The following is a 22,404-nucleotide window of genomic DNA, read 5'->3' as shown; positions in this document are numbered from 1 at the left end:
GGCCGACTAGCGATTCGAATTCGAACATCTCGGCGTCGCTGCGCGTGATCGCGTACGCGGAGTCGCGTGATGCGCCTGTTTTTCTTATCTTCCCCACAGCCGAGCGAATCGTCGGGAAATCAGGACTGAGTCACGCCCGCGTGGCTAAATTCGCTTCCGCGCCGCCACCGACGTCGCCGGTATTTCTACAAAATTGCGAATAACAACCGGCGACTTGCGAGCAATTCGTGGCGCGATTTAACGAGCCCGTTACCGCACACGACGGCGGTTCATTATGAGGTAGGACAATGCGGGGAGAGATACTTTGAGGCACGCGCATTCTTGCGATGCCTGCCGTCGTGCCGATCCACGTTACGTAAGAATTACGTCGCGCCGCGAAAGCCCGTTGAAACAAAGTCAACACGGTTGAGTAAAGCCAGGTAGGAATTAGCGATCCTGATCACGCGTCCCGCGCGGCAGTTAACGCGATACGATCGCTCCGCGTGAGCTTTCGTTTCCCGTCACATCGCGGAGTACCTTTAATAATTAAACCTTGGTAAAATTGAAAACTAGTCTCATTCAGCTTAACAAGATCTTTGTGAAATTAATTTATTAAAGAATACAATTCATCACGACTTTCCCTTGTACAAATCTGTCCTTGATAAGTAACTGCTATCGCGCTCTCCTTTTTTCCTCTCCAATTTCGCCCGGCGGGTTGCGCCCGTTTTATTTCAAATGCGGAAAACGCAACTGCAGTTCCGAAGAACGGACCTTTACGTATCGAATGTAAAATCAAGCGTTGCTCGGGGCGTTCCGAAGTCGCCTTCTTTCGCGATACCGTGGACCTAAAACGAGAAACAAATGCATAAATAAATCGAAAAGGGAGTAACGGGAGGCGGAAAGAGAGGAGCGAGGGACCGAAAGAAAGACGGCGAAGAGGCAGCTCGCAATTTATATCCGCGGTAGCGGCGGACCGCGTCGCGAGCACTTGAAGTACACGGTGGCTGCCATCGGATTGGCCAGCTTCGGGCACCTTATAGGGCCGCGCACATGCGCGCGGGCGCGCACGGTGCGTCTTGCGACATTCATCAGAGGCTTGACCGGCTACCATCGCCGGCTGCCGCCGCTCTTTCTCTCCGCCGCGTTTCTTCCCGCCGGTGACAAGCAGCGCGGTTGCAGCCCGTCGTCACTTCACCTCCATTCCATTCGCGAGCACTGGCCGATCGGGGCCCGTCCCTCCGTCCCTTTGTCCCTTCGCCTCATCCCCCGGGGGCCACGTCCTCGCCTCCAGTCCTGCTGGTCCCTTTAATCCGTCGATCCTCCTCTTTCCAGTCCTTCTAATTGTTTTAATATTTTTGCCTCTTTAATCGTCTTATTTTTATGATGCCTCGGACCTTCCATTAAATTTTCACAGACCTCTCCCGTGGACTCATTTGCATGTCATCTTATTTGGTCACTTTTTCCCTCCCGACCTCAACGGTATCTTCTCTACGTTCATTTTTATCCTCTTCCAGATTTCTTCGCCTGCCCAATTCTTTTCTTATATTTATCATGCTAATCTTTTTGTCCGTTATAATTTTTTATTCGCTGCGATTACGTTCCTTTCGTTACTGTTTTCTAAATTGCACATCTCGATCTAATAAAGGGAAAATCCCACGATTCAACGATAATAATAACGCTACTTTGTTTGTGAATCCCCCGATAAAGAATGTTACGTGTGACAAGGATTTCTTGTCGGTTCTCAATTTCAAGAAAAATGACGAGTCACGATTAATGCGGATTTTTCGTCGAGCGTAACGTAAGAAGTCACCCGTACTTGCGTCATACTTACATTATCGGCCTCGCCTCGCGTACGATAAAACACGTACGAACACCGTTCAATTCGATCCGCCAACTAAAGTGTCGATACATCGATTTGTTCCAGCAGCCGCCCAGCTCACAAGAGCGTGGCAGCGGCTTGGCTGTGGGGCGCCAGGGGGGACCAAGCAGCACGGGGGGGCCCGGTGCGGTGGACCAGGCACGGGATCTGAGCCCCTGCCTGCCCGCGTCGATGGGCGATGCTGCACGACCCACCACTCTGCCGTGCAGTCCTCCTGCCGCCCACCACCACGGACCCCATCATACTCCCCTGCATCAGACCCACTGTGGCACCAACAACAACTGTTACGACGGCTCGACCACCCCCTACGAGTCGAGGGACTACGGCTCACCCGGAGGTACGATTATCTCTTACCTGTCGAACGAGGGGGGATGGATAGGACGGAGACGTCGAGGTCCGTTAGGAAGAAAACGAATTCGAGACTCGATTAATGAAATTATCGATTTATTCTAGCTCTTAAATTTTAATTTTTAACTTGATCCCTCGAGCTTCTTAAAATTACTTTAGATCCTAAGATCGGTTATTAATTGAAATCAGATTTCGACGGCGCTAAAGAATTATACGTAAAAGCTAATGACGAATTTCTTCGTCGTGTTCCTCTTCAGCGGGCGGGCAGGAGTACAGAGGAGGGAGCTTCGAGAACGCCAACGACCTGAGCATGCCATCGCAGACCGCGCACCATCACCACCATCACCACCATCATCACCATCATCATCCCCATCTGCAGGCGCATTCCCAGGAACAGCAGACCACGACGGAGCACTTGCACGCCATCCCGAAGCTGGAACCGCCGCCCACGCCGCCCTCGCAATCCGAGGACGTGCCGGGGAACGTGGTTTGCGCGGGATGCGGCCTCAAGATATCGGACAGGTTCTACCTCCAGGCCGTTGACAAAAGGTGGCACGCCGCGTGCCTTCAGTGCTCGCACTGTCGCCAGGGTCTCGACGGAGAAGTCACCTGCTTCAGCAGAGACGGGAACATCTACTGCAAGAAAGATTATTATCGGTAAGCGAATATTTGGATTTGCGGTTAATAATTTCGTACGCGCTCGGCACGACATAGCTCTCCCATCTGCGACGTCAGGCAGGAAAGATTTTAACAGTCCCCGAGGTTAACCGTGGGCGAGATTCTCGCGCGAACGTTTGACAATGAAAGGAAAAACGCGCGGCGGAGCGACGAGTCGAGCACTAGAAGAAGGACACGAAGTCGCTATTTAACACGCTTGCAATTGCACTTCAGGCTCGAAGAGGCCACCTCTCGGCTCTCGAGGATCGCTGAATACCTTCGCGTAAGAGAGGGATGACACTCGAAGAGAGAATCTTGATTTCTCCAACGATCTTATCGACGTCTGCGACTGTCGAGCGATTTCGTCCTATTTTCGATGGGACGAGGCCGCGGCTCGTTACGAAGCCGCCGAGAATAGCCGTCGCCGCTGCTCACGCGAGCAAGTCAAGCGCGAAGTAATTTCTGCCGATTTCCAGGGCCGATTTGAAGAGCCACGCTGAAAAGAAAAAAAAAAAAAAAAAAAAAAGGAGCCGCGTCGGTCGTTGCGTAACTAGCGCTTCTGTGTGCACGTGCTTTGCATCTGTGATTTCAATCGTTACGAATGCAACTACTCGCAAATTGCATCGACGGTGCCGTATTACGGAGGATAATGCAAAACGCAATTTTTTTTCGTCTTTTTTTTTTTTTTCGAGGCTGTTTCGCATCGAGAGGCGCGATTCTCGGCACGTTCTTCAAGTCCCGCTTTCGGAATTTCCCCGGAAACTCGCGAATTTCAATACCCTTCACTTCCGAATTTTTAATCGAATAGAATAATTAATAAATCCTTCTCCCCCGTAAAAAAAATTCAAGTTTAAATCTGAAAAAACTTAATTCGACACGGAATGTATACATGCACGCATCTTTTGCAGAGGGGTAAACTTTTATTAGTTTATCGTAGAAGTTCAATAAATAATTTCTAATGCAGTTATAATGCCATTCGACGATGCATCGTTATGCAGACGGAGACCCGACGTCGTGTTGGGACCCAAGTCGGGCCCTCACACAGTGTCGATTCGCGCACGTTGTTGCTTCGCAGGCACAAGGATCCATACGTACCGCGGTCCACGAACTAATGGTCACGACTCGACCATTTACCTCCGGCGGAGCGTCGATTGTTGATAAGTAAATCACCGGCGATCTACATTTCGCGAGCGACGTACGTGCACGTACACGTGCACCGGCGTCACTCGCGATGCATCCGATCGCCGTTTTCGCGTGACCTCTCGGGTCGCGTCAATTACCGGCAATTCATCAATCGTCGAGCGAGTTTCCAGATCGCTTGGCAAAACGCAGTGACGTTCCCCACGTTTAACGTAGACCCCGTCCCTCACAAAACTGATGCTGTGAATAAAGATGAAGACTCGATATTAAAATTAACATGTAATCACGTTGAAAGTATCGCGAGACTTCAACTCTCTGCTATCTCGTTGATTTGAATACATAAATTTTAATTTTAAATAAAATTTTCTCAGTTTGGAAGAAATCAGTTCTCGATTGAAAGCTAAATTTTTTTTTTCCCGCGTCGACATTAGAACGCTTTATGTGAATTTAATTTCGGCGCATCCGCCATTGCGGCGTCGTCACGCCACGAGCTCATCAGTTACGTGGCTTCATCGGTGTCTCCTTAATGCCTTATCGTCCTAAAATCGTCGCGAGCGGCGCATAACTCGCCCGTCGGTTCTGTCGCAATTTCGGGAACTGCGCCTCCACGTCCTCCCTTTCTCGCGCTGCGACTCGAGAATCGCATTAACCGATCTTAGAGGGTGGACCCGAGATCCTGGGATAAGCAGCTGGTTCCGTCGTCGCGCGTGCTCCGACTTCGCATCCGAGCGCGGGCGAAGAAAGAGGAACGGCAGGCAGTCACATGCATGCACGCAGTTTCGGGGAACTAAATTAGCCAGCGCTCGTCACTCACGGTAATTCGGTTCGTTAGGTGCTTGATGTGATCTTAATAGCGTAATAGTATAAATAAAGATGTAATAAGATTTATATTATGCGTAGAGATTCCGACGTGTAAATTGTCCGAGCGAAATCCGTCGGTCGATCCTCGAGGCTTTCTCGACGCCCTCGATTTCGCGTTAATCATAAACGGCCGGCTTATTTCGCTTCGCCAAGTTCAGGTTCGACGTCTCTTTGTCGCGTTCTCCGGCGGCACGTTCCCTCTTCGAGACTTTGATTTTTTTTTTTTAATTTTTTATTTCTTATTACTGCGAACTTGGTACACTTCTCATTTGGAAAACGTGATATCCCGCGGAAGAGGTGTCGCGTTCACACGTCGCGCACTCGTGCACGCGGTGGCATGCGACGTCATATGCAGCCGGGCACCGAGAATGGAATAGCGCAGACATCCCGTCACGACACGGTTTTAGACTGGAGCCCTTATCTCGCCGCTTCGCATGTGCGTCCACGGCGACCGGCTGTTATTAGCCGGGAACGTCGCGTGAACTCGATTTTGCCGTAACGTGCGTTCGAGTGCTCTCGACACGATTAGCGAACACTCATTTAGATCGCTCACGATCCCAGAGTATATTTCCAAAAGTACTCTCCGAAAAATTAATCGAACAGTTTGAAAAACACTCGAGAAAAACTTTTTAGAAAAATACTATAGCTAAAACGTAGGCAAATTTTTTGGCGACAATTAAATTTGGCAAGATAAGCTGTACTGTTATCTGTATATTTTATTACAATTATTTTGCCCCGAATATAGAAAGAGAGAGAAAGAGAATGAGAGGAAGAGCAGAGATTATCTCTTAAAATTATAAAAAAAATTAAACCTAAAATTCGCTCGGTCTTGAAGCAGATGGCCATCACAATTCACTGATTTCTCGATTTCCCCGAGGCGATCGCGAGACCAAGGATGGCCCTGCGTGTCGACGGCTCTTAAAGCCTTAACGAGTCACTTTCCGAGAGAAGAATACGAATATCGCCGCGTTACATGTCGAAAGTACCTCGTCACCTTGCGTGCTACCTCGGCCCGCCCGGGTGGCTTCGTCGTAAAAATTGCTTGCCCGTAAAGAGATCGTTGCACGTCGAGGAAGTAAGAGCTTCCTGGACTGTTCCGTTCTTTCTTCCTTCCTCCTTCCCTTCCTCCCGTTTCCTTCACCGCTCTATCTTTTTTTTTTCCTCTCCTCGCACATTTTTCTCGAGCGCACCTTCGTCGCGCCTCGATCCGCGACGCCTGGCGAATAGTACAGTTGTTGTTAATCGAGGCGTGAATGAAGGAGCGCAAAACTGCAAAAATTCACGTTTCCACGAAATCAAGTGCGGAACGTATTGAAGCCGGTGAATATAAAAGTCTAGGGTTACTTGGAATATTAAAAAAAAAAAATAAAAAAAAAGAAACGTAGAATGAAACTTTAACATCGCGGAATTACAGAACCTGTAAAAATAAAAATTTCGAAAGTACCGAGAGATGTATTTGACGACTCTAATGTTTAAATATTTGAAGCATATGCGAATAATACACGTGTAAAAAAATTTTGTAAAATTTTTCGTAGGTTTCGTCAGGTTAAAAAAATTTACGCAGGTAATAAACGCATAGAGACGCGTTCTCCAAAAACATTTAGAAAATTTCCGGGCTTCCGTGCGACGGACGAGATAGGGAACGAAGTCGTTAAACTTGCCGACGATTCCGAGTAGCGAAGGACGCGTCGGATCGCATTTGCCAGAATGTAGATTTCGCGGCGGGTTTATTTTCGTTATGGATGGCCGTTGAAGCGATCGCCGGTGCAGGGCGCTCGGCCCTCGCACTTTCCTTCGCCACCGGTTATTTATCGGCCGCACTCGCACCACGTGGGACGCTGGACACGCATAATTTATTGCGCGCGACTCCTTTACACATGGCGGTCGTCAAGGAAACTCCGTCCGGGCCGTTGCAAATCTCCCGATCAGCCCTGCGTTCTCGTTCCGCTATCGTTTTTGCGATCGTCGCGAATCTCAATTCTCAAATAGCGTAACATGGATCGTCACAATATAATCGTTAAAAAAAAAATTGGCACACTCAGCAGATTCGGGATGCGTCTTGAAAAGCACACGGAACCAGCAAGTCCGCTCGGACTTTAGAAAATCAGGAATAAACGCCGGTAAACTTCCGCCTTTCCTCCCTCGCGCTGTAAAATCGAGTTTTATTGCACATCACACGTCATTTATTGTGCGATGCTAATAATTTTTCACTGGTCAGCAAGAGTTATTCGATCATCCCGGCGCCTTCCGTATACCGGACATAATCAGCTGCGCTCATTCGTTAATAATTTCACGCAGCACTTAACGTAAATAACACACACGGTGCATTTACCTTTTCCTCGCAAAAAAAAAAGAGGCATCGAGTGGCATACATGGAATTCAGGTGTGCGTGCCACCGGATCTAGAACGTGTGTGTGCTCATTCATTAAACACATTAGCGCGATTTATCAGCGATCAAGAGTATAGACACGCTTCGATTCCTGTCCGTTCACAGTTGCGTCGGCGAGCAGAGCGGAAAGGACAAAAAAAAAAAAAAGAAGAAGGGAAACGAGAGAACAGGGTGATTGAGGCATCGAGGCTTTTCAATGATATTGCTCGACCATCCTGAAATTTAAATCCTTGAAATTTTTTTTAATATTTTAATATGTATTTAAATATTTAATTTGCTATTTTTTTTTTTAATAATATCTGAGATTTTGAGTGCTCAAGAATACGAGAAGTAAAATCTGAAAAGGGCGACTTAGAATTTAACAATTCTACCGTGCGACTATTTTTTAAACTTTTGAAGATGCCACTGGATTATTAATTTTTACGATTCTTGTCGCGTGTGAATACTTTTTCTTAAACGTTTTCGCGCAAGTACATAGATTAAACAATTCTGCTCTGTTACGACGGGATTATTCAGGATTATTAAGCTCATGATTCCACTTGAATTCTCCTTGATTTTGAAAGCGAAACCGTTTGATAGTTATCAGTAACGGGGATCTTGTTAAAGGGACGCGAAAACAAGTTTCTCGCGAATTCTGTCGCCGGTGACGATCGCCGGATGCTGTTCCCGTTGTAGGAAGCAGCCGTTTTAAATCAACGGCTCGCAAAGGAAATAGCAAGTGGTAATTGAGCCATAACCCTCGGCCGGCAAACTCACAAATATTTCAGCGCTGGGGCCCCCGCTCATAACTTAACCCTTATAATTAAGATGCGCCTCGTCGGGAGCATCTCGCCGTCGTTGCACCCGCGAGAAATCGCGCCGCTCCGATAAAACTGGGGACCCGTATCGCGATAGCCTCGCTAAAATAAGCGTAATCTTTGCTCGTGAATACCACGTTATTGCGAAAAATAAACCGATGCGCTCCGATCGGCTAACTCGAAGCTCGCGGTGCCAGACGTCCCAAAATTAAACGACTTGAACTCGCGGACACGCCATTTTCGGATCTCGAAACGTCAAGGACAGATTACTTCGAAGATTTCGAATTTAACGTATCAAGACATCTCCGGGGATGATTAGATCCCAGGGATAACGGTTAAGCTGTCGGTTCGGGCATTCGCGGTGCCTCCTGAGAATTCCGACGTTCCTTACCACGGAAGGGTAGAGAGACGCGGCCGTGGGACATAAATATGACGAAGTCACGACCTCGGCTCGGCACACGTGTCGCTGCAACGACGGAACGAGCGCGGTAACATAATACACGCGTAACGACCGGCCGGGCGACTCTCGCCGTAACACATCACGGCTGCATGCATCATCGGTAGCCATTCCGCTGTCGCGGTATCTCCCGGCCCTTTTCTCGGATCGCGACAATCGGTATACCGTGGTACCGTCCTCTCTCCGTCATCGTGACTTTGGAACTTTACAACTTTGACGCCCCGTGGTAGCCCTCTGCTCCCCCCCCTGCGTCTTCGGAATTTCTGGCACTTGATACCGCGAGAAATCGAAACGTTCCCATCTACCTGTGGAACTTTAGCTTTTCGAAGAAACTTCGTGATCGCTTCCTCTTGACAGTTCGAAATTACGCTTCGGAACTTTCGGATATCGCAAATCTCCTTAATTATAATATCATATTGTAACACCGTAATGGACCGTGAATCTCTCGAGGGGTGCGAGAGCGATACACAAATGGCGTCCAGCTGATTAAAACATCGAGGACGCCGAGGGGAGGGGGACCTTTCTGGAAGTTCTCGACGAGTGAATAATACCCGCACGGTTGGAACACAGCTAGTCTCTTTATTACAGATGACAGGACGCAAGTGATCGGCGCGATACTTCGATGTAGTAGATCCCGTGAGATAACGGGCGTATTTGTACGGGTGACACCTGCACGCGCGAGGGCTCCGCTTTACGCATCGCCGAGGAGAGCGCGAACGACGTCGGTCCTTCCGTCGGCGATGTACCAGCCCGCGTTATCAGATTCACGGACAATGGCGCCCCGCCAGTATCCGTTTGTCCGTCCGCACCACCGGACACCCCTGCGACATTAATTCGGTAAAACTATGACGCCAAGTTCGAGCACGCTCGACGTCGCGCTGTCTCATCGGAAAGCACGCGCGTTCAACAATAAAATTGAATAACTTAATTATCGCTAAATTTGCGCGAGTTATTGGGGGAAACAAAAAAAATATCGCGTATGCCAAAGCCGCCGGCAGATTAATTGGGGAAATACTTTACGCTTTAATTTTAATTTTATTTTATTTAAACCTTTTAAAAAAAAGTTTCGCCGAGCGCGGAATAATTTGGCGAGAAAATGTGACTCGGAGGAGAACCGCGGATATAAACTCCGCTCTCGGCGGGAATTCGCTGGCGCTTTTTACGAGCGGTCCCTCGTCGCTCATCGTCGTATTCTTCGGGGATTCGGCGCGTATCTCGGCAGGGGGTTTCCTCCGTGGGCCCCGAGGAGCTCGCGCCGCGCGCCGCAGAATTGCGAGTGTCACCGCATAAACCATCTCTGCCTCTGCCGACCTGCCCCAAACCCCATGGCCGCGAGAGTATCGCGTTACAGCTGCTGGCCACCGCCTGCAAGATGGACAGCTGGAGATTGCCGCCCGGTTGACTTACGGACCCGCGACTTCGTAATCCTACGTGCAGGTTACATCGCGGAGATACGGCGTTCCCTGCGAACGGGGAGGGCGGAGATTTATGGCGCGAAAGGGCGGGTTACGTAAGTGGCGCTGTGGACAACGGGCGCGAGGAATGCCGAGGGTCTGGCGCTTCGTCCATCTTCCGAATGTAGCGTCGGCGTTTTGAAGATTTAAAAATCCGAGAACTAAAATTTCATTAATTTTCGTAGAAAAAAAAATGTTGGAAACTATACGAGTTAGAATATTTCTAAGCGAACGCGTCAAGTATCTCGTGAAATTATTCCGTGTCCTTAGGGCTCTCGCCGGATAAGGGAGGCTCGATCGTTCTTTTATTAACAGCGAAATCGTAAACTTCGTTCGAAACGCGCCTGTTGCCATCGGTGGCGAACTCGAGAAGCGCGTTCCGGATAAATTACAACTTTATAATTTCCCGCATCTATTACAACGTCCGATGAGATATGATACAAGATTGTCTCCGATCGCGGAAGCATAAATCCACGGCGTCCGCCAGCCAGTTCCATGTAAAGCCGCGCGCTACTCGGTGCACGAGTAGCGAGATCGTTTCGCGCTGGTAGATCGCTACTGACTTTTATTTAATATAGCAGATAAATTAAGTTGGAAGGCCGGAGGATGAAGCTGGAATTGCGTTTCTGCGACGACTTCGGTGGAGACGGCACGCTGGCTCCTCCGTAAGAAAAGTATTACAGAAATTCGCGGTGATCTACAAGTCGTAAGATTCACTCGAGTGTGACCGATAACGAAATGAAAGAAATTTAAGAATACAGAAATCGAAGAACCCGAAGACGCGAGAGGAGATAAGAATTGACTTATCATCTTGGGAATCGTGACGAAAGCGGGAATGCAGAAGGAAATCTACAACACGCGAGGCTCAGTTGAGTGAATCTTATAACGAGATCGACTTTATTCGATAAAACCGAAAGAAAATAATTTATAGCAGGAAATCCTTTTGCGTTTTTCCATAACATGCGAAACATTCACCGAGGGATAAATCCAATCGGGAGGCAGGGATTTGGAACTAGCGCGACATTCTGAATCGAGATGTCGGGGACGGGAGCGGGTGTCAATGTCCCGCGATATATTACGTGTACATTAGCTAAGGGGAAAAGGGTTCCGCTCATTCGCGTGGTATGCCAATAAGAAGGCGGCCGGCGATATTACGCTCGTGATCTAGATTAATGCGAGCGCGCTGCCGGTAGCGGTCACGTAGAACGGCCCACGCGCAGCGTGTGTCCACCGTAGCTGCGAGAAGTGTCGCGGACCCTTGGGCTGCAGCATCCGCGGGCTGTCGCTACATTATTCATAAAATAAAACGTGAGAAAGCACCGGGAGGATAAAGGAGGGAGAAAAAAAAATCTGAGCGCGAACTAGACGCAAGCGAGTCCATGTCGAACGATTCGTTCGGGATTAACGCTAAAATCATTCATCAGGCGCTCTTACGCCGAGCATTTCCGGCATGCTCCGGTGTCGTTAATAACGCCGCAAACGTTGCAAGCGTTGAGCCCGCGGCCAATGGAAATTTTTTTTTAATATTTGATCGCCGAGGGGAAACACTCGTTCCGAAATTGACGACCGCGACCGGCAGCGCGAACGTAACGAGGGAACAGGTATATGTGAGGATATCAAAATAGTCATTACGCTGAACGTACGACTATACGACTAGAGAATTTCTACGAAACGTCTGCAACTCGAGCCCCTTGGACTTCGAGTTTATCGCCTCTTCAGAAGTTCTCGCGCGAGAAATCCAAGCGTGAAAATGCAAATATTTGAAAATTAAAGATTCTTACAGAATAAAAAAGAAAAAGATAAAATTAAATATCCGCGAGTCGGAAATTTTGATGTTATCCCGTCGCGCGGAGATGGTCAACGACCTTGATACGAATTCCGTACGTACTTTACGGCACCTCGTGCTTTTCGTTCAATGGCGAGAAGTCCGAAAGCAACGAAAATCAGACGACGTCTCTCGGTAACGTTCGCGGACTACCACATACGCAGTGTCCAAACAACGCTAGTGGCTCTACTAAAATTTATACGTGGCACATATTTTAATATAAAGTTGAATATATTCGCGGACATTTTTATGGCGGTAATATTTTTGCTAAAATATTTTAATCGCGCATACTTGTATTCAGGGTGTAAGTGATACAAATACGCATTACTATCGATATGAATGCCGCGGAATAAATTTCGGCTTATACATAAAAACTGTCAGTGTGATCGTTATCAAGACAAATAGTCGGCACTTGCATGAATGCCGCGTTACGAGATTAAATATTATCGGGCGTGTTTTCGTCACGAATTTTTCACTTCGACAATTTATTAGCGTAATCTTGATGCGATCGGTAATGCCGTCATATTACTCCAGCTATGTATAACAGCGGTGGGAAGTGATAGGTGCCGACGGGCTAGATAAATCCCGCGTAGAAATTCATCGCGAGAGAGCGTTCGGAAATCGCGAGATCGCGTCTCGGGACACCCTGTACCGCGCGCGGGCACGGCTAGCGATACATTTCTGCCGTGGTAACCCGTTTTCTGACCGTGTGTTCGGGGATTAAGCCGGGGCCCCGGCCTTGCTCGGCGATGCTGTAAATTATTATTTCCACGATAAAGGCCGTCGAGGCGAGCGCTGCCGAGCGGAATTCTCTCCCCCGACCCCCTCTCTCGACTGCAGCCCGTAATTAATGCATCTGACGATAACCGCGGCGGCACTGATCTAATCGGGCAGATCCGCCCGATTGCGGACGGCGGCGCGCGAAATAAATGTGCACGCGCGATTTGAGAAATGCTCCGGCAGCACACAGGGCCCGGCGGCGTAAAAACCGCACGAGACGAAACGGACGTTAAGTGTGACATCGATACTGCGAATCCTTTCGCCGCGAGCGCGTCAGCGCGGAGCGTCGTTATGTAAATGGTGAGCCGTCGGGCCGCCGTGAGAAATCGGCTCCTCGGTAGGCTGTTTGTTTCGTTCGCGAAAAGACGAGGAAGTCGGCTCCGCGACGTGCAGGCCGGTCTCGTGACACGAGAAGAAATCTCTCTCTCTCTCTTTCGTTGCAAACGCCCGTTTCCCTCCGCTCCCCCGTCCGGGAAAACAGAAGAAAAGAGAGCGACCGTCTATCCTCTTTCTCTTTTTCGAGGCCGGAAGAAGAAAGGGACCGAAGGTGGAGAAGAAAGAGGCGAGGTGAGGTCCACGTGGTCCGAGTGTGCGAACGCGCGGCGAGCGGTCCGCCGCGCACGGCGCGAGCACCATAAAGGATTTCCGCCGCTCTTTTCTCCCCCTCGCAGGAGAGCGGCTGCGGCGCGCCTCTCTCCCGCATTGTATAATAATGTATCGCATATGGCGCATCTTGTAAAACTCTGCGGGCGTTCCTCCTCTCGCCCCGCTTCGTCCTCGCTCGCCGCGCCGTCTTGTCCCAAGCTGAGGATGAAGACCCGAATGAGATTGTTCCCGGGGCTGTCGGCTCATTCATCCGGCTCGACGGGGCCTTAGAGGTGACGAAAGGTCCCGAAAAACCGCCTCCAGGTCGCGTACGACGGGGGGGCCCTGAAGTTTGCGGATTTCGGGGTCGGCCCGCCGGTTTCCCGATCGTGTTCTACCTGGGACGATCGGTCGGACGCTCGCAAAAGCACGGGGTGTGGTGTTTCACCGAGAGAAATATAAATAAGGAGGGGAATGGTGTTTTATGGGATTTTGAGGGTAGCATGGCTGGGCCGGCCGTAGGCTTTTTGGTTCACGTCGGGCATCACGTCGCGACTGTCTCGCGCGGCTTCACGCAACGCCTCGCATTTCCGCTCGCGGACGCCCGCGGCGATTGCGAGCTACGCTTCTTCCGTAAAAATGCTGGGCTCACCTGTCGATAGATCAGCGGTGTGAAAGTTATTTTTTATATTTATATTTAGTCGAGACTCGCGGCGTCGAGTCCGTTCTCGTTCGCGTTACTTCTCGGCGATTTTGGTGTTTGAACTGTTAAATTATTTGTCGTCATAGTTATCGACATCTCCTCTCGATCTATCTTAAAATAAAATAAAAAAATTTAAAAAAAATAGATTGCTTTAATCTTTTACAAAATTATATTTAATACATTTGTGTCGAAATATTTTTTTAAACAGCTCCGTCGAGAGTTGTTTTTTTTTTTTTTTATCTGCCGCGTTCATCTATTGTTGCCGTGTATTTTTCACTTTCAATTTTCTTCAACCGGCGGTATATCTCGCTCGATTAGCCAACTGGGCGCGACAGATCCGATTAGGTGAAAATATGCGGTCTTACGCGCCGTTGGAGACAGACCAGCTTCACCCGTGGTCATCGCCCCATTGAGAGTGGGGTAGTCAATAGGATCAGAGACGGTAACAATGTGCCGCGAGTCAAGAGCCCTTCGAAGGAGCGAAAGACTTAGTGCGGTTAGTCCTACAGATTAAGCCTCGCACAACAGCCCTTCGAATTTACGATTCTCTTCCGTTTTCAGACTGTCGCCGAAAGGAATATTCTCCCCTTTTGTAAATATCGCTGTTTTAAACGCGCCTCCTCGTCTGAAATCTTAATCGCGTTTTCACAGATTTCCCTCCCCGCCCCTCGCTGTCGTAATTTTGCCTTTATTCCAGTTGTGCAGAATCCAGAATGGAATTTTAACAAAGTTACCGTTTCCATCTTATTCGCGAGGCATTTATGTTAACATTCCGATTTACGTAACGCTTTATTTATGCGGCCTGTCCTGTTTTAAGAGCTGTTTCTCCTGCGGCGTTCTGTTCCGCGTCTCTCTGTTTTCCAATCATGCAGATTATATCGCGAGTGACATTTCGTACGTTCACATCCTCCCTTTGTCCTCGTTCATCTCATTCGTGTCGATATCTGCGATCTGTGGAAATTTCACCTGCAACGTCGCGAGCGTATCCATCAATCGTTCAAGAAGCTTGACGACGACCGACGGCTTCGAAGTGAAATCTTTGCGCCAAATATGCAATATCTATATTTTACAATCTAAACTTGAACAAAATTTTACAATTATTCCGGAATCCGTTTGAGAATACAAATAAAATTGAGGTGTTTGCATTAAATCTAAAACTTTAAAACCAATTTAACTCCAAATAGAAACAAGAGAAGTGACAGATAACAAAGAAAAAAAAAAAATTAATATATATATAAAATAATAATGATAAAAACATAGAATATCGAGACGGTCCAGATATTTTACGGAGGGTTTTCAGCGATTCGTATACGACGGAGGTTGAAGATCGCGAGCTTCTTCGAAGCGTTGTTCCTTTTTCGGGGTCCGGTCGTCGCCAAAATCGTCCATTTCCGATTCGATAGCGCCGGGACGTCGTAAAGGGCCGCGCGTACGCGCAGCAGAGACCGGCTCCCCGGGATCGGCGTTATAAGATCGGTCCACGTCTTTATCTAGGTTCTTTAGCGGCGGGGGCGCGCGAGCGGGGGACGGGGTGGTAATATATTTGGAAGGCGCGGAGCGAGATAAGTGGTCGGGTAGGTAGCCGCGGCGCGGTTGTCGGCCAGATAGTCGACCGGCTCCGGTAATGGAGACTGCAGGGTGCCGCTAATGCAGTAGCGATGTCACGGCGCCCGGTGCATCGGTATACTCCCCTTCTCCTCCCCCTTTTCGCTCTCCGTTTGCGCGGAGCGACGTATCTTTGCCGGCCTTCGCGATATCGCCCGACCGGCACCGTCCTCTCCTCCGTTTTTTCTCTCTTTCTTTTCGCTCGCGACTTTTTCTCGTCGTTTTCTCACTCTCCCTTCCCCCCGGTCGACGTGGTCTCTCTTTAGCGGAACTCTATCGAGAACATTGGTCCGATACCCGAGGGCTATCGCGACGCGATAGCAGTCGGACGTGCGGAATGAGTTTATATTGGAATAACGCCGCCGGTGACGAGGCTTGTTTTCGCTCGGAAGGATTCATCAGGTATAGTTTTAATAATAGCACGCGCGCCGTGCATTTGTTGCGCACCCAGTCTCGCCCCCTTTGATCACATCGGCCGGATTACTTCGCACATTTTTTTATCCCTCGCTCTTAATCCTGCCTGACGTTTTTAACCGTGACCGTTCAGCGAGCGGAGTAGTTAAATCATTCCGAGACGCAACCGTCGCTCGGCACGATCCGCGCGCGTCGCCGTGGCATTCATCACGGCGTAATATTGATCACCCACGTTCTGTTGTTCGCAGGATGTTCGGCAGCATGAAGCGGTGCGCGCGCTGCCAGGCGGCGATCCTGGCGTCGGAGCTGGTGATGCGTGCGCGCGAGCTCGTCTTCCACGTGCGCTGCTTCTCGTGCGCGGTGTGCGCGGTGCTCTTGACGAAGGGCGATCACTTTGGCATGCGGGACGGCGCCGTGCTTTGCCGGCTGCACTACGAGATGGGCGCCGAGCTGCATCCGGCCCAGAGCCCGCCAGTCCCGGTTTACCCGCCCGGACCGCACTACCCCGGCCAGCCTTTCCCCTCGCCCGAGTACCTCCATCACCATCATCATCACCATCACGCGCCGCCGCACCCTCATCACTCGATGCACCCCCAGCATCCGCACAGTCACGTCAGCCCCGTGCCGCTGCAGCCCTCCACGCCTTCCGTACCCGACGCTTCCTCGCCCCCGAAGGTGCCCTACTTCAACGGCGCCGCCGCCGTGGTCCCGCCGCCCAGGCAGAAGGGCAGGCCCAGGAAAAGGAAGCCCAAGGACCTCGAGGGTATGACCGCGAGTCTCGGTAAGTCACAGGCTTTGTTTTATTCTAGTTCCAGGAGAATGCGAGATAAATTCCAATTGTGCGATCACCGATTTATAACGCTTCTAAATTTTCGGGAGCCTCGCGGTCTGATTTAGAGGATCGCTCGCGAGATAGAGGCAGCGCGAGAAGACCGGCGGATCGAGAAGGCTGAGATATGTCTCTCGGTATCCGTCGCCGAGAGGTGAGCTCCGATCGCGTCGTCGCACGCGGGAACACGGCTCGGCCGGCCCGTGATTTACGGGCGCGCGTGGGCGTGCGATGCCTGCCACCGAAGCCCGATAAAATTTGTCGGCCGCGGCATAAATTCCCGAATTCGAGTCTCCGGGACGAGACGCGACGCGTGGGCGGCGTGCCCGGTTAGACCGGGGAGAACTCAATTTCCGAGTCGATTGTCGAGACCGATCGTGGGAAAGAGCCGGTGGTACCGCCGGCCGAAAAAACCGTCGACGAAACTTCCACTTGCCACCTCGTCGCCGTCTTCCTTTTTTTTCTCGCTCGCCGGAGGAGGCCGCTTCGGTGTCGCCGTGTCGTCGTGAAAAAGGATCGTGGCGGCGTGCGCAGGTGATCATCCAGCACCGCAAGCTGCGCGGGCTCTCCGATCTATCGTGGATCATGCCGACAATTTTTCACGGCCGCCGCTAAGGGCCCGCGATCCGCGCTTACCGAGGCGAGATAAACGACCGTGTGTTTAGTAACGTCTGAGTTATGGTTGTAGTTCGCAGCGTGCAGTCTTACGCGCGAACAAATCGTTCGCACAGATTGCCGGGATTAATTGTTTGATGTGAGCCGTTGGCGCGGGCCGACCGATCGAACGACGAGGTTCGTGTCACCTGATTGCAATGTTAAAAGCTTGAATTGCTCTTGTGAAAGAGAAAAAAAAAACACGGAAAAGATATGCTGCGATTGTAACTTAAAAAAAAAAAAATAAAAAGTAAAAAATAAAAATAGTAATAATATAGTTTCACGAATCTGTTAAATATCTTTCATTCCTCATCTTGTTCTGATACAGCCCGCGATTTGATTCGGATAGAATTATCTACCAGGTTTCGAGCACGAGCGATCACGCTGAGCCGACGCGACGGAAGCGGGTTCTAACGCTGTTTGTGATGCGTATCACAGCTCATTAGCTCCCCGAGCGTAAAGAGGCGGATTAGAGAGGCCAGAGGGGAAGGAAAACGGCGATAGCGTACGCGAAAGGCCGATAGATACACGGCCAATTACAGCTCTATACAGCAAATAGTTTGTAGGCACGATACCTTATTCACGGCCACGCCGATCTATCGCGCACCTCTGCCTACAAGGATGATCCTGTCGACGTTGCGCGAGCAAATTGATCCGCCGGGATAAAACATGAGTTCTCCATCTCTCCGCGTATCAAACTCTATCGAAGTTTTTTTTTTTTTTTAGAAAAAATCAACAGAATATCCGCGAGATAGATCGCGGACGGTCAGATAGCTTCAACGCGTCTCGATTTTTTTATATTATAAAATTATCTATCGTGACCCACACAACTGGATAATTAAAATTCGCCGAGTAAACAATTAACATCAATTAACACGTTATCATTTGATACAATGTGTTGCAATAGATTCTAAGATAGCTTTCAATCGAAGTTGGATCAGTCTCGATGACGGTGCCATTTCTGAATTTACGTTGCAGATTTAAACGCGGACTATATAGACATGCCCTTCGGTAGGGGCCCAGGCACCCCCGGCATGCCCGGCTCCAACAGCAGGACGAAGCGGATGAGAACGAGCTTCAAGCATCACCAGTTGAGGACGATGAAGAGCTACTTCGCGATCAATCACAATCCCGACGCGAAGGATCTCAAGCAGCTTTCCCAGAAAACTGGCTTGCCGAAAAGGGTGTTGCAGGTAAGCAGAAACTGCCCCGGCTCGCAATTCCGCGTTTTCTCTTAACGCGATGTCGAAACTGGAATTTCCTCGTTTCGATTTCGTTAGGCTCCTAACCGTGTCGCGTCCAACTTCGAAAGTGGTTACGTACTGACGCAATTGTAATTATAACTTTGCCCCGCGCGTTTAATCGTATATAACTCAGACGCGTATATGTGTACGGAGAATATTGTATTTTACATGAATTTCATTACAGTCATTAATTAATTTCAAGTGCTGTTTAATACCAAAAGAAGTTTTAAACGAATAAAAAAAAAAAGAGAAAAAAAAATTATTAAAATCCGAGTGTCTTGATGAATTTATTTATATTCTTTAAAATTAATTTATCTAATTTGCTACGTAATTAATCAATAAGGACATCTCGTTAAATTGCCTTTGATGTAAGCTTACATTTTTTTTGTAAAATGCGACGAAGTCTACTGCACAATAGATTTAACTTATCGGTCGTCGTGTAGATATATAAATCACCGCGAGAAAAATAACGTAAAATAACGAAAAATAACGAGATCGCGGCGACCCGTGAGCAAAAGGAAAATCCGAAGATGGATAGCCGGTGGGCTCTCTCGCTCGCGACCCCGTCGGCCTCTCTCATTTCGGGAGGGTGGCCCTATAAAAATATTCACCGTGCGCGTAGACACGCGCGCTCCTCCCAATTAGTGCGGCGCGTACAGCGCGGCTGCGAAGTTAAAAGAACCGCGCGGAACGGAGCGATATTTCCGTCGACGGGAGGCTGCGGCCTTTCGCCGTAATTACGAACCGGCGTCAATCCGGAGACAGTCAAAACGCCCGGCGGTCGACGGCCAGGCCGCGTCGTAACGTCGGGCCCGCCGCCGGCACGCTCTCGTTAACCCACTACCGTTAAATTATTAGGCTGTTACGAAAGTTTCGCGCGCGTCGTTCCTTTGTGAAGCGTGCCGTGGACGCGCGCGGATGAAAAGGGAGAACGATCGGGCGCGGGAGATACCGACGATTTAAAGGTAAATGAGGCGAGGCGAGAGGAACGCGCAGTGGCACGGAAACGAGGAGCTTTGCATGCCCAGGCGATCTCTTTCACATTCGGTTCTTTTTTATTTTATTTATTTAATTAAAAAAAAAAATTTTTTTTAGTATAAGCACAGTTTTTATCGTTTGTTAAAGTTCAGTAGAAATTAAGATTAATATATTTTTTTCCAGTAAATTAATTTACTGTCTAAAGATATTGAAGTAAAAAATAGTTGTATCGAAGAATAAAAATAATTGTCTTATCTTTGCGTCGGAGACTTCAAAACTTTTGCGGCAATTTTCTTTTTTTTTTTTTTAATCCTCAACGGAATCATTTTGTTTAAAGTACTGTGGGGCACGAATTTTAAGAAGGAAAAATGACGTCGCGCAGAAACGATCGCCATGTTTTCTCCGATCTTCCGCGTAACAATCATTCCAGTTGTTACATCGCCTCGCTTCTGCGCCCACTCACCGTGGGGAGGGTTGGAGGTGGCCGCTATTGTATTCGTAGGGTTCTTGGTCGCCATCTTGCTTGATATTGATCGCGAAACGCACGAATACTTGCGCGCGCGTTCACGCACTCGAGGGGGGACACGCACGAGTAGACGGCTCCGCGGGTTCTTTTGCCGGCGGTTCGCGGGGGAGGAGACTGTCTTGAAAATGGCGACGTCGGATCGCGCCGTCTTTCATCTAATGCGAATACAGAGAATGGCAAAAGGTGCGCGCGTGAACGAGAATAGGAACTCTTATCTCACGCCGCCGCGAATCGCGGCTTTATAAATTCCCTTTGGCCTGTCGTGAAAACTGCTGACTCTTAAAGACGCTCAACGTCATTTAAAATTGATTGGCAATTAATTTTTCTCTCGTGCCGATTATGATACGCCACGCGAATTTTCGGCGATCACCCAAGCTTTACGTGGCGTGTAACGAGCGAACCTCTCGGCGATCTTGTTCACAGGTCTGGTTCCAGAACGCGCGGGCAAAATGGAGACGCATGGTGCTGAAGCAGGAGGGCAAGTCCGATAAGTGCGACGGCGGGGTGGACGGTGGCAATCTCGGCGACCTTGAGCTCTATGGGAACAGCACCGGAAGCGGCGGGCCGCCGATGAGCCCACCTTTCATGCTCGGCGGTCCTCACAGCCCCGCATCTCTGGCATCCCTGGACTGCGCGTGATCCCTGATGACCGAGTCCGCGCTTTCCGGCTAGTGTCGCGCGTCCACGTCCACCTGCGGGACATCGGTGTTTGGGTGCGCAGCCTCCCCGGACTATTTCTCACGTGAGTGACGATCGCCCGCGTGTAGCGTCGCGAAGGCGACGCCCCGCGAATAGGTGAGCGTGTGTAAAAAAGAAAGAGTGTGACGTTCCCGCGAGACGAAAATTTGCGGATCGAGCAGGACTCGAGGGGTGCATTTTTCGAGCGCGCCGACCCGCGCCTTGGCCGGCGAAGCTTGCCCGACGAGACGGACGGGAAGCTGCCGCTTCTCGTCCCGCGAAGATCGGCTCGCTCCGGATCGAGGCAATGTAGAGTTTGTGCCGCGCCGACGCGTGGATCTGTTTAATCAGTGAAAATCGTTGTATTTATTGTAGCTTGAATTGCGCGGCGCACCGTCGCATGAACGCTAAAGTCGTTCGTTGAGGGCAATGTAATTAGCGAACGAGATCTATTTATTCGTCTAAGTCTAATTAAGGATCGCGAACATTACCAGTGCTGTGTGAAAACCCGGCGTTTTGCGAGTACTCGACTAGCTTTTCTATCCTAAGGTTCGTCATTTGCGTTTCAAAAGCCTCGACTGTCACATAATTATTTTACAATTCTAATTTCTCTTATGCTCGTCTCTCGAGAACCGTTTTACGCTTTTCCGGTTGCTCGGCAGTTAACATTTTTCTAATTGTCGCGTGTAAATAAGAGCAGATGTCTATATCGAAAGACGGACTTATCTCGGAAGACCGCTTTGTCGAGCGCTCGAGCGAAACGCCAGATTTTGACGGAAAAATAATTATTTATAAAAGGAAAAAAAAAAAAAAAAAAGAAAAAAAAGAACGAGCTACGAACTCGCGTTATTGTAATTATTGCTCAAGATCATCCCGCGGCACGGACGAAGAAGCGACCCGCGGTTCGGCCTGGTTATCATTGTAAATAAAGGACGTTCCTCGCGCGTTTCTCTTAAGGCACCGTTATAGGTTGTAGGGCCCCCATTAATTGCATTCGGTAGCGGTCGTGCTTCTCTAGGCGAGAGGTGAAAGTAATAGTAAACGAGGATACGCAGGACACTACTGTTAATTATTGCTCCTACTATTAGTCCTCCTTGTAACGATGCGGAAAGATTGTCCAGAACTTTTGCAAGATCATTTTTTCATTGAATATATTTTGACAATACACCCCGCGTGTCTGCATGTGTAAATGTATCTTTCCCCGCGCCTTTTTCCCTTCTGGTCCCACTCCAAATTTATTTTTTTTTTTTTATCTCGAGCCCAGCTCGCTTTCCGACCCGCAGCCACTTTTCCCGAGCTCCCTCGATATGAATTCGAATTGAAAAGAACGCTGAAATAAATCCGAGTTACGTGAAATTTTGAAGAAAATGTTCGAGCAATACCATTGCCTTTTTCGCAGCCGCGAAGCTGCGTTTCTTCTGAATTCACAATCATATATTATTCACCTGTTAGCGGAATTGGCTCTCGGCAACAGAATCCGCGAGTTTCCACGAAGGAGACGCAGTGGAAAGTCGCGTGGCGTGCAAACCGCGACGGTGAACCAGAATTTCACCCGGCAAAAAACCGGCGCGCGTATTGTCCGTCCTGTCTTACCAGTCGGTCAACCGGCAGGCCGGATTCAC

The 22,404-nt window shown here is 49.4% G+C and overlaps 1 protein-coding gene across 2 annotated transcripts in view; it reads left to right on the top strand.

Moving 5' to 3' along the window:
* LOC139111408 (protein apterous-like) overlaps nt 1-21,949 on the top strand; it is a 31,323-nt gene extending 9,374 nt beyond the window's left edge. Inside the window, exons 2-6 of one of the 2 annotated variants that reach the window (XM_070671667.1) lie at nt 1,907-2,195; nt 2,464-2,863; nt 16,122-16,654; nt 18,335-18,549; nt 20,528-21,949. In XM_070671667.1, the coding sequence (XP_070527768.1) occupies nt 1,907-2,195; nt 2,464-2,863; nt 16,122-16,654; nt 18,335-18,549; nt 20,528-20,743 (1,653 nt within the window). In that variant the 3' untranslated portion in view covers nt 20,744-21,949. Of the gene's footprint in view, nt 1-1,903; nt 2,196-2,463; nt 2,864-16,121; nt 16,655-18,334; nt 18,550-20,527 lie in introns of both variants that reach the window. The other variant, XM_070671665.1, reaches the window with a different exon arrangement.
* Nucleotides 21,950-22,404: the final 455 nt, after the last annotated feature.

This window comes from Cardiocondyla obscurior, linkage group LG24, assembly GCF_019399895.1.
Source record: "Cardiocondyla obscurior isolate alpha-2009 linkage group LG24, Cobs3.1, whole genome shotgun sequence".
Taxonomy (NCBI): domain Eukaryota; kingdom Metazoa; phylum Arthropoda; class Insecta; order Hymenoptera; family Formicidae; genus Cardiocondyla; species Cardiocondyla obscurior.
The sequence above is the reverse complement of the archived record's forward strand: the minus strand, read 5'-3'. Positions and strand labels throughout refer to the sequence as shown.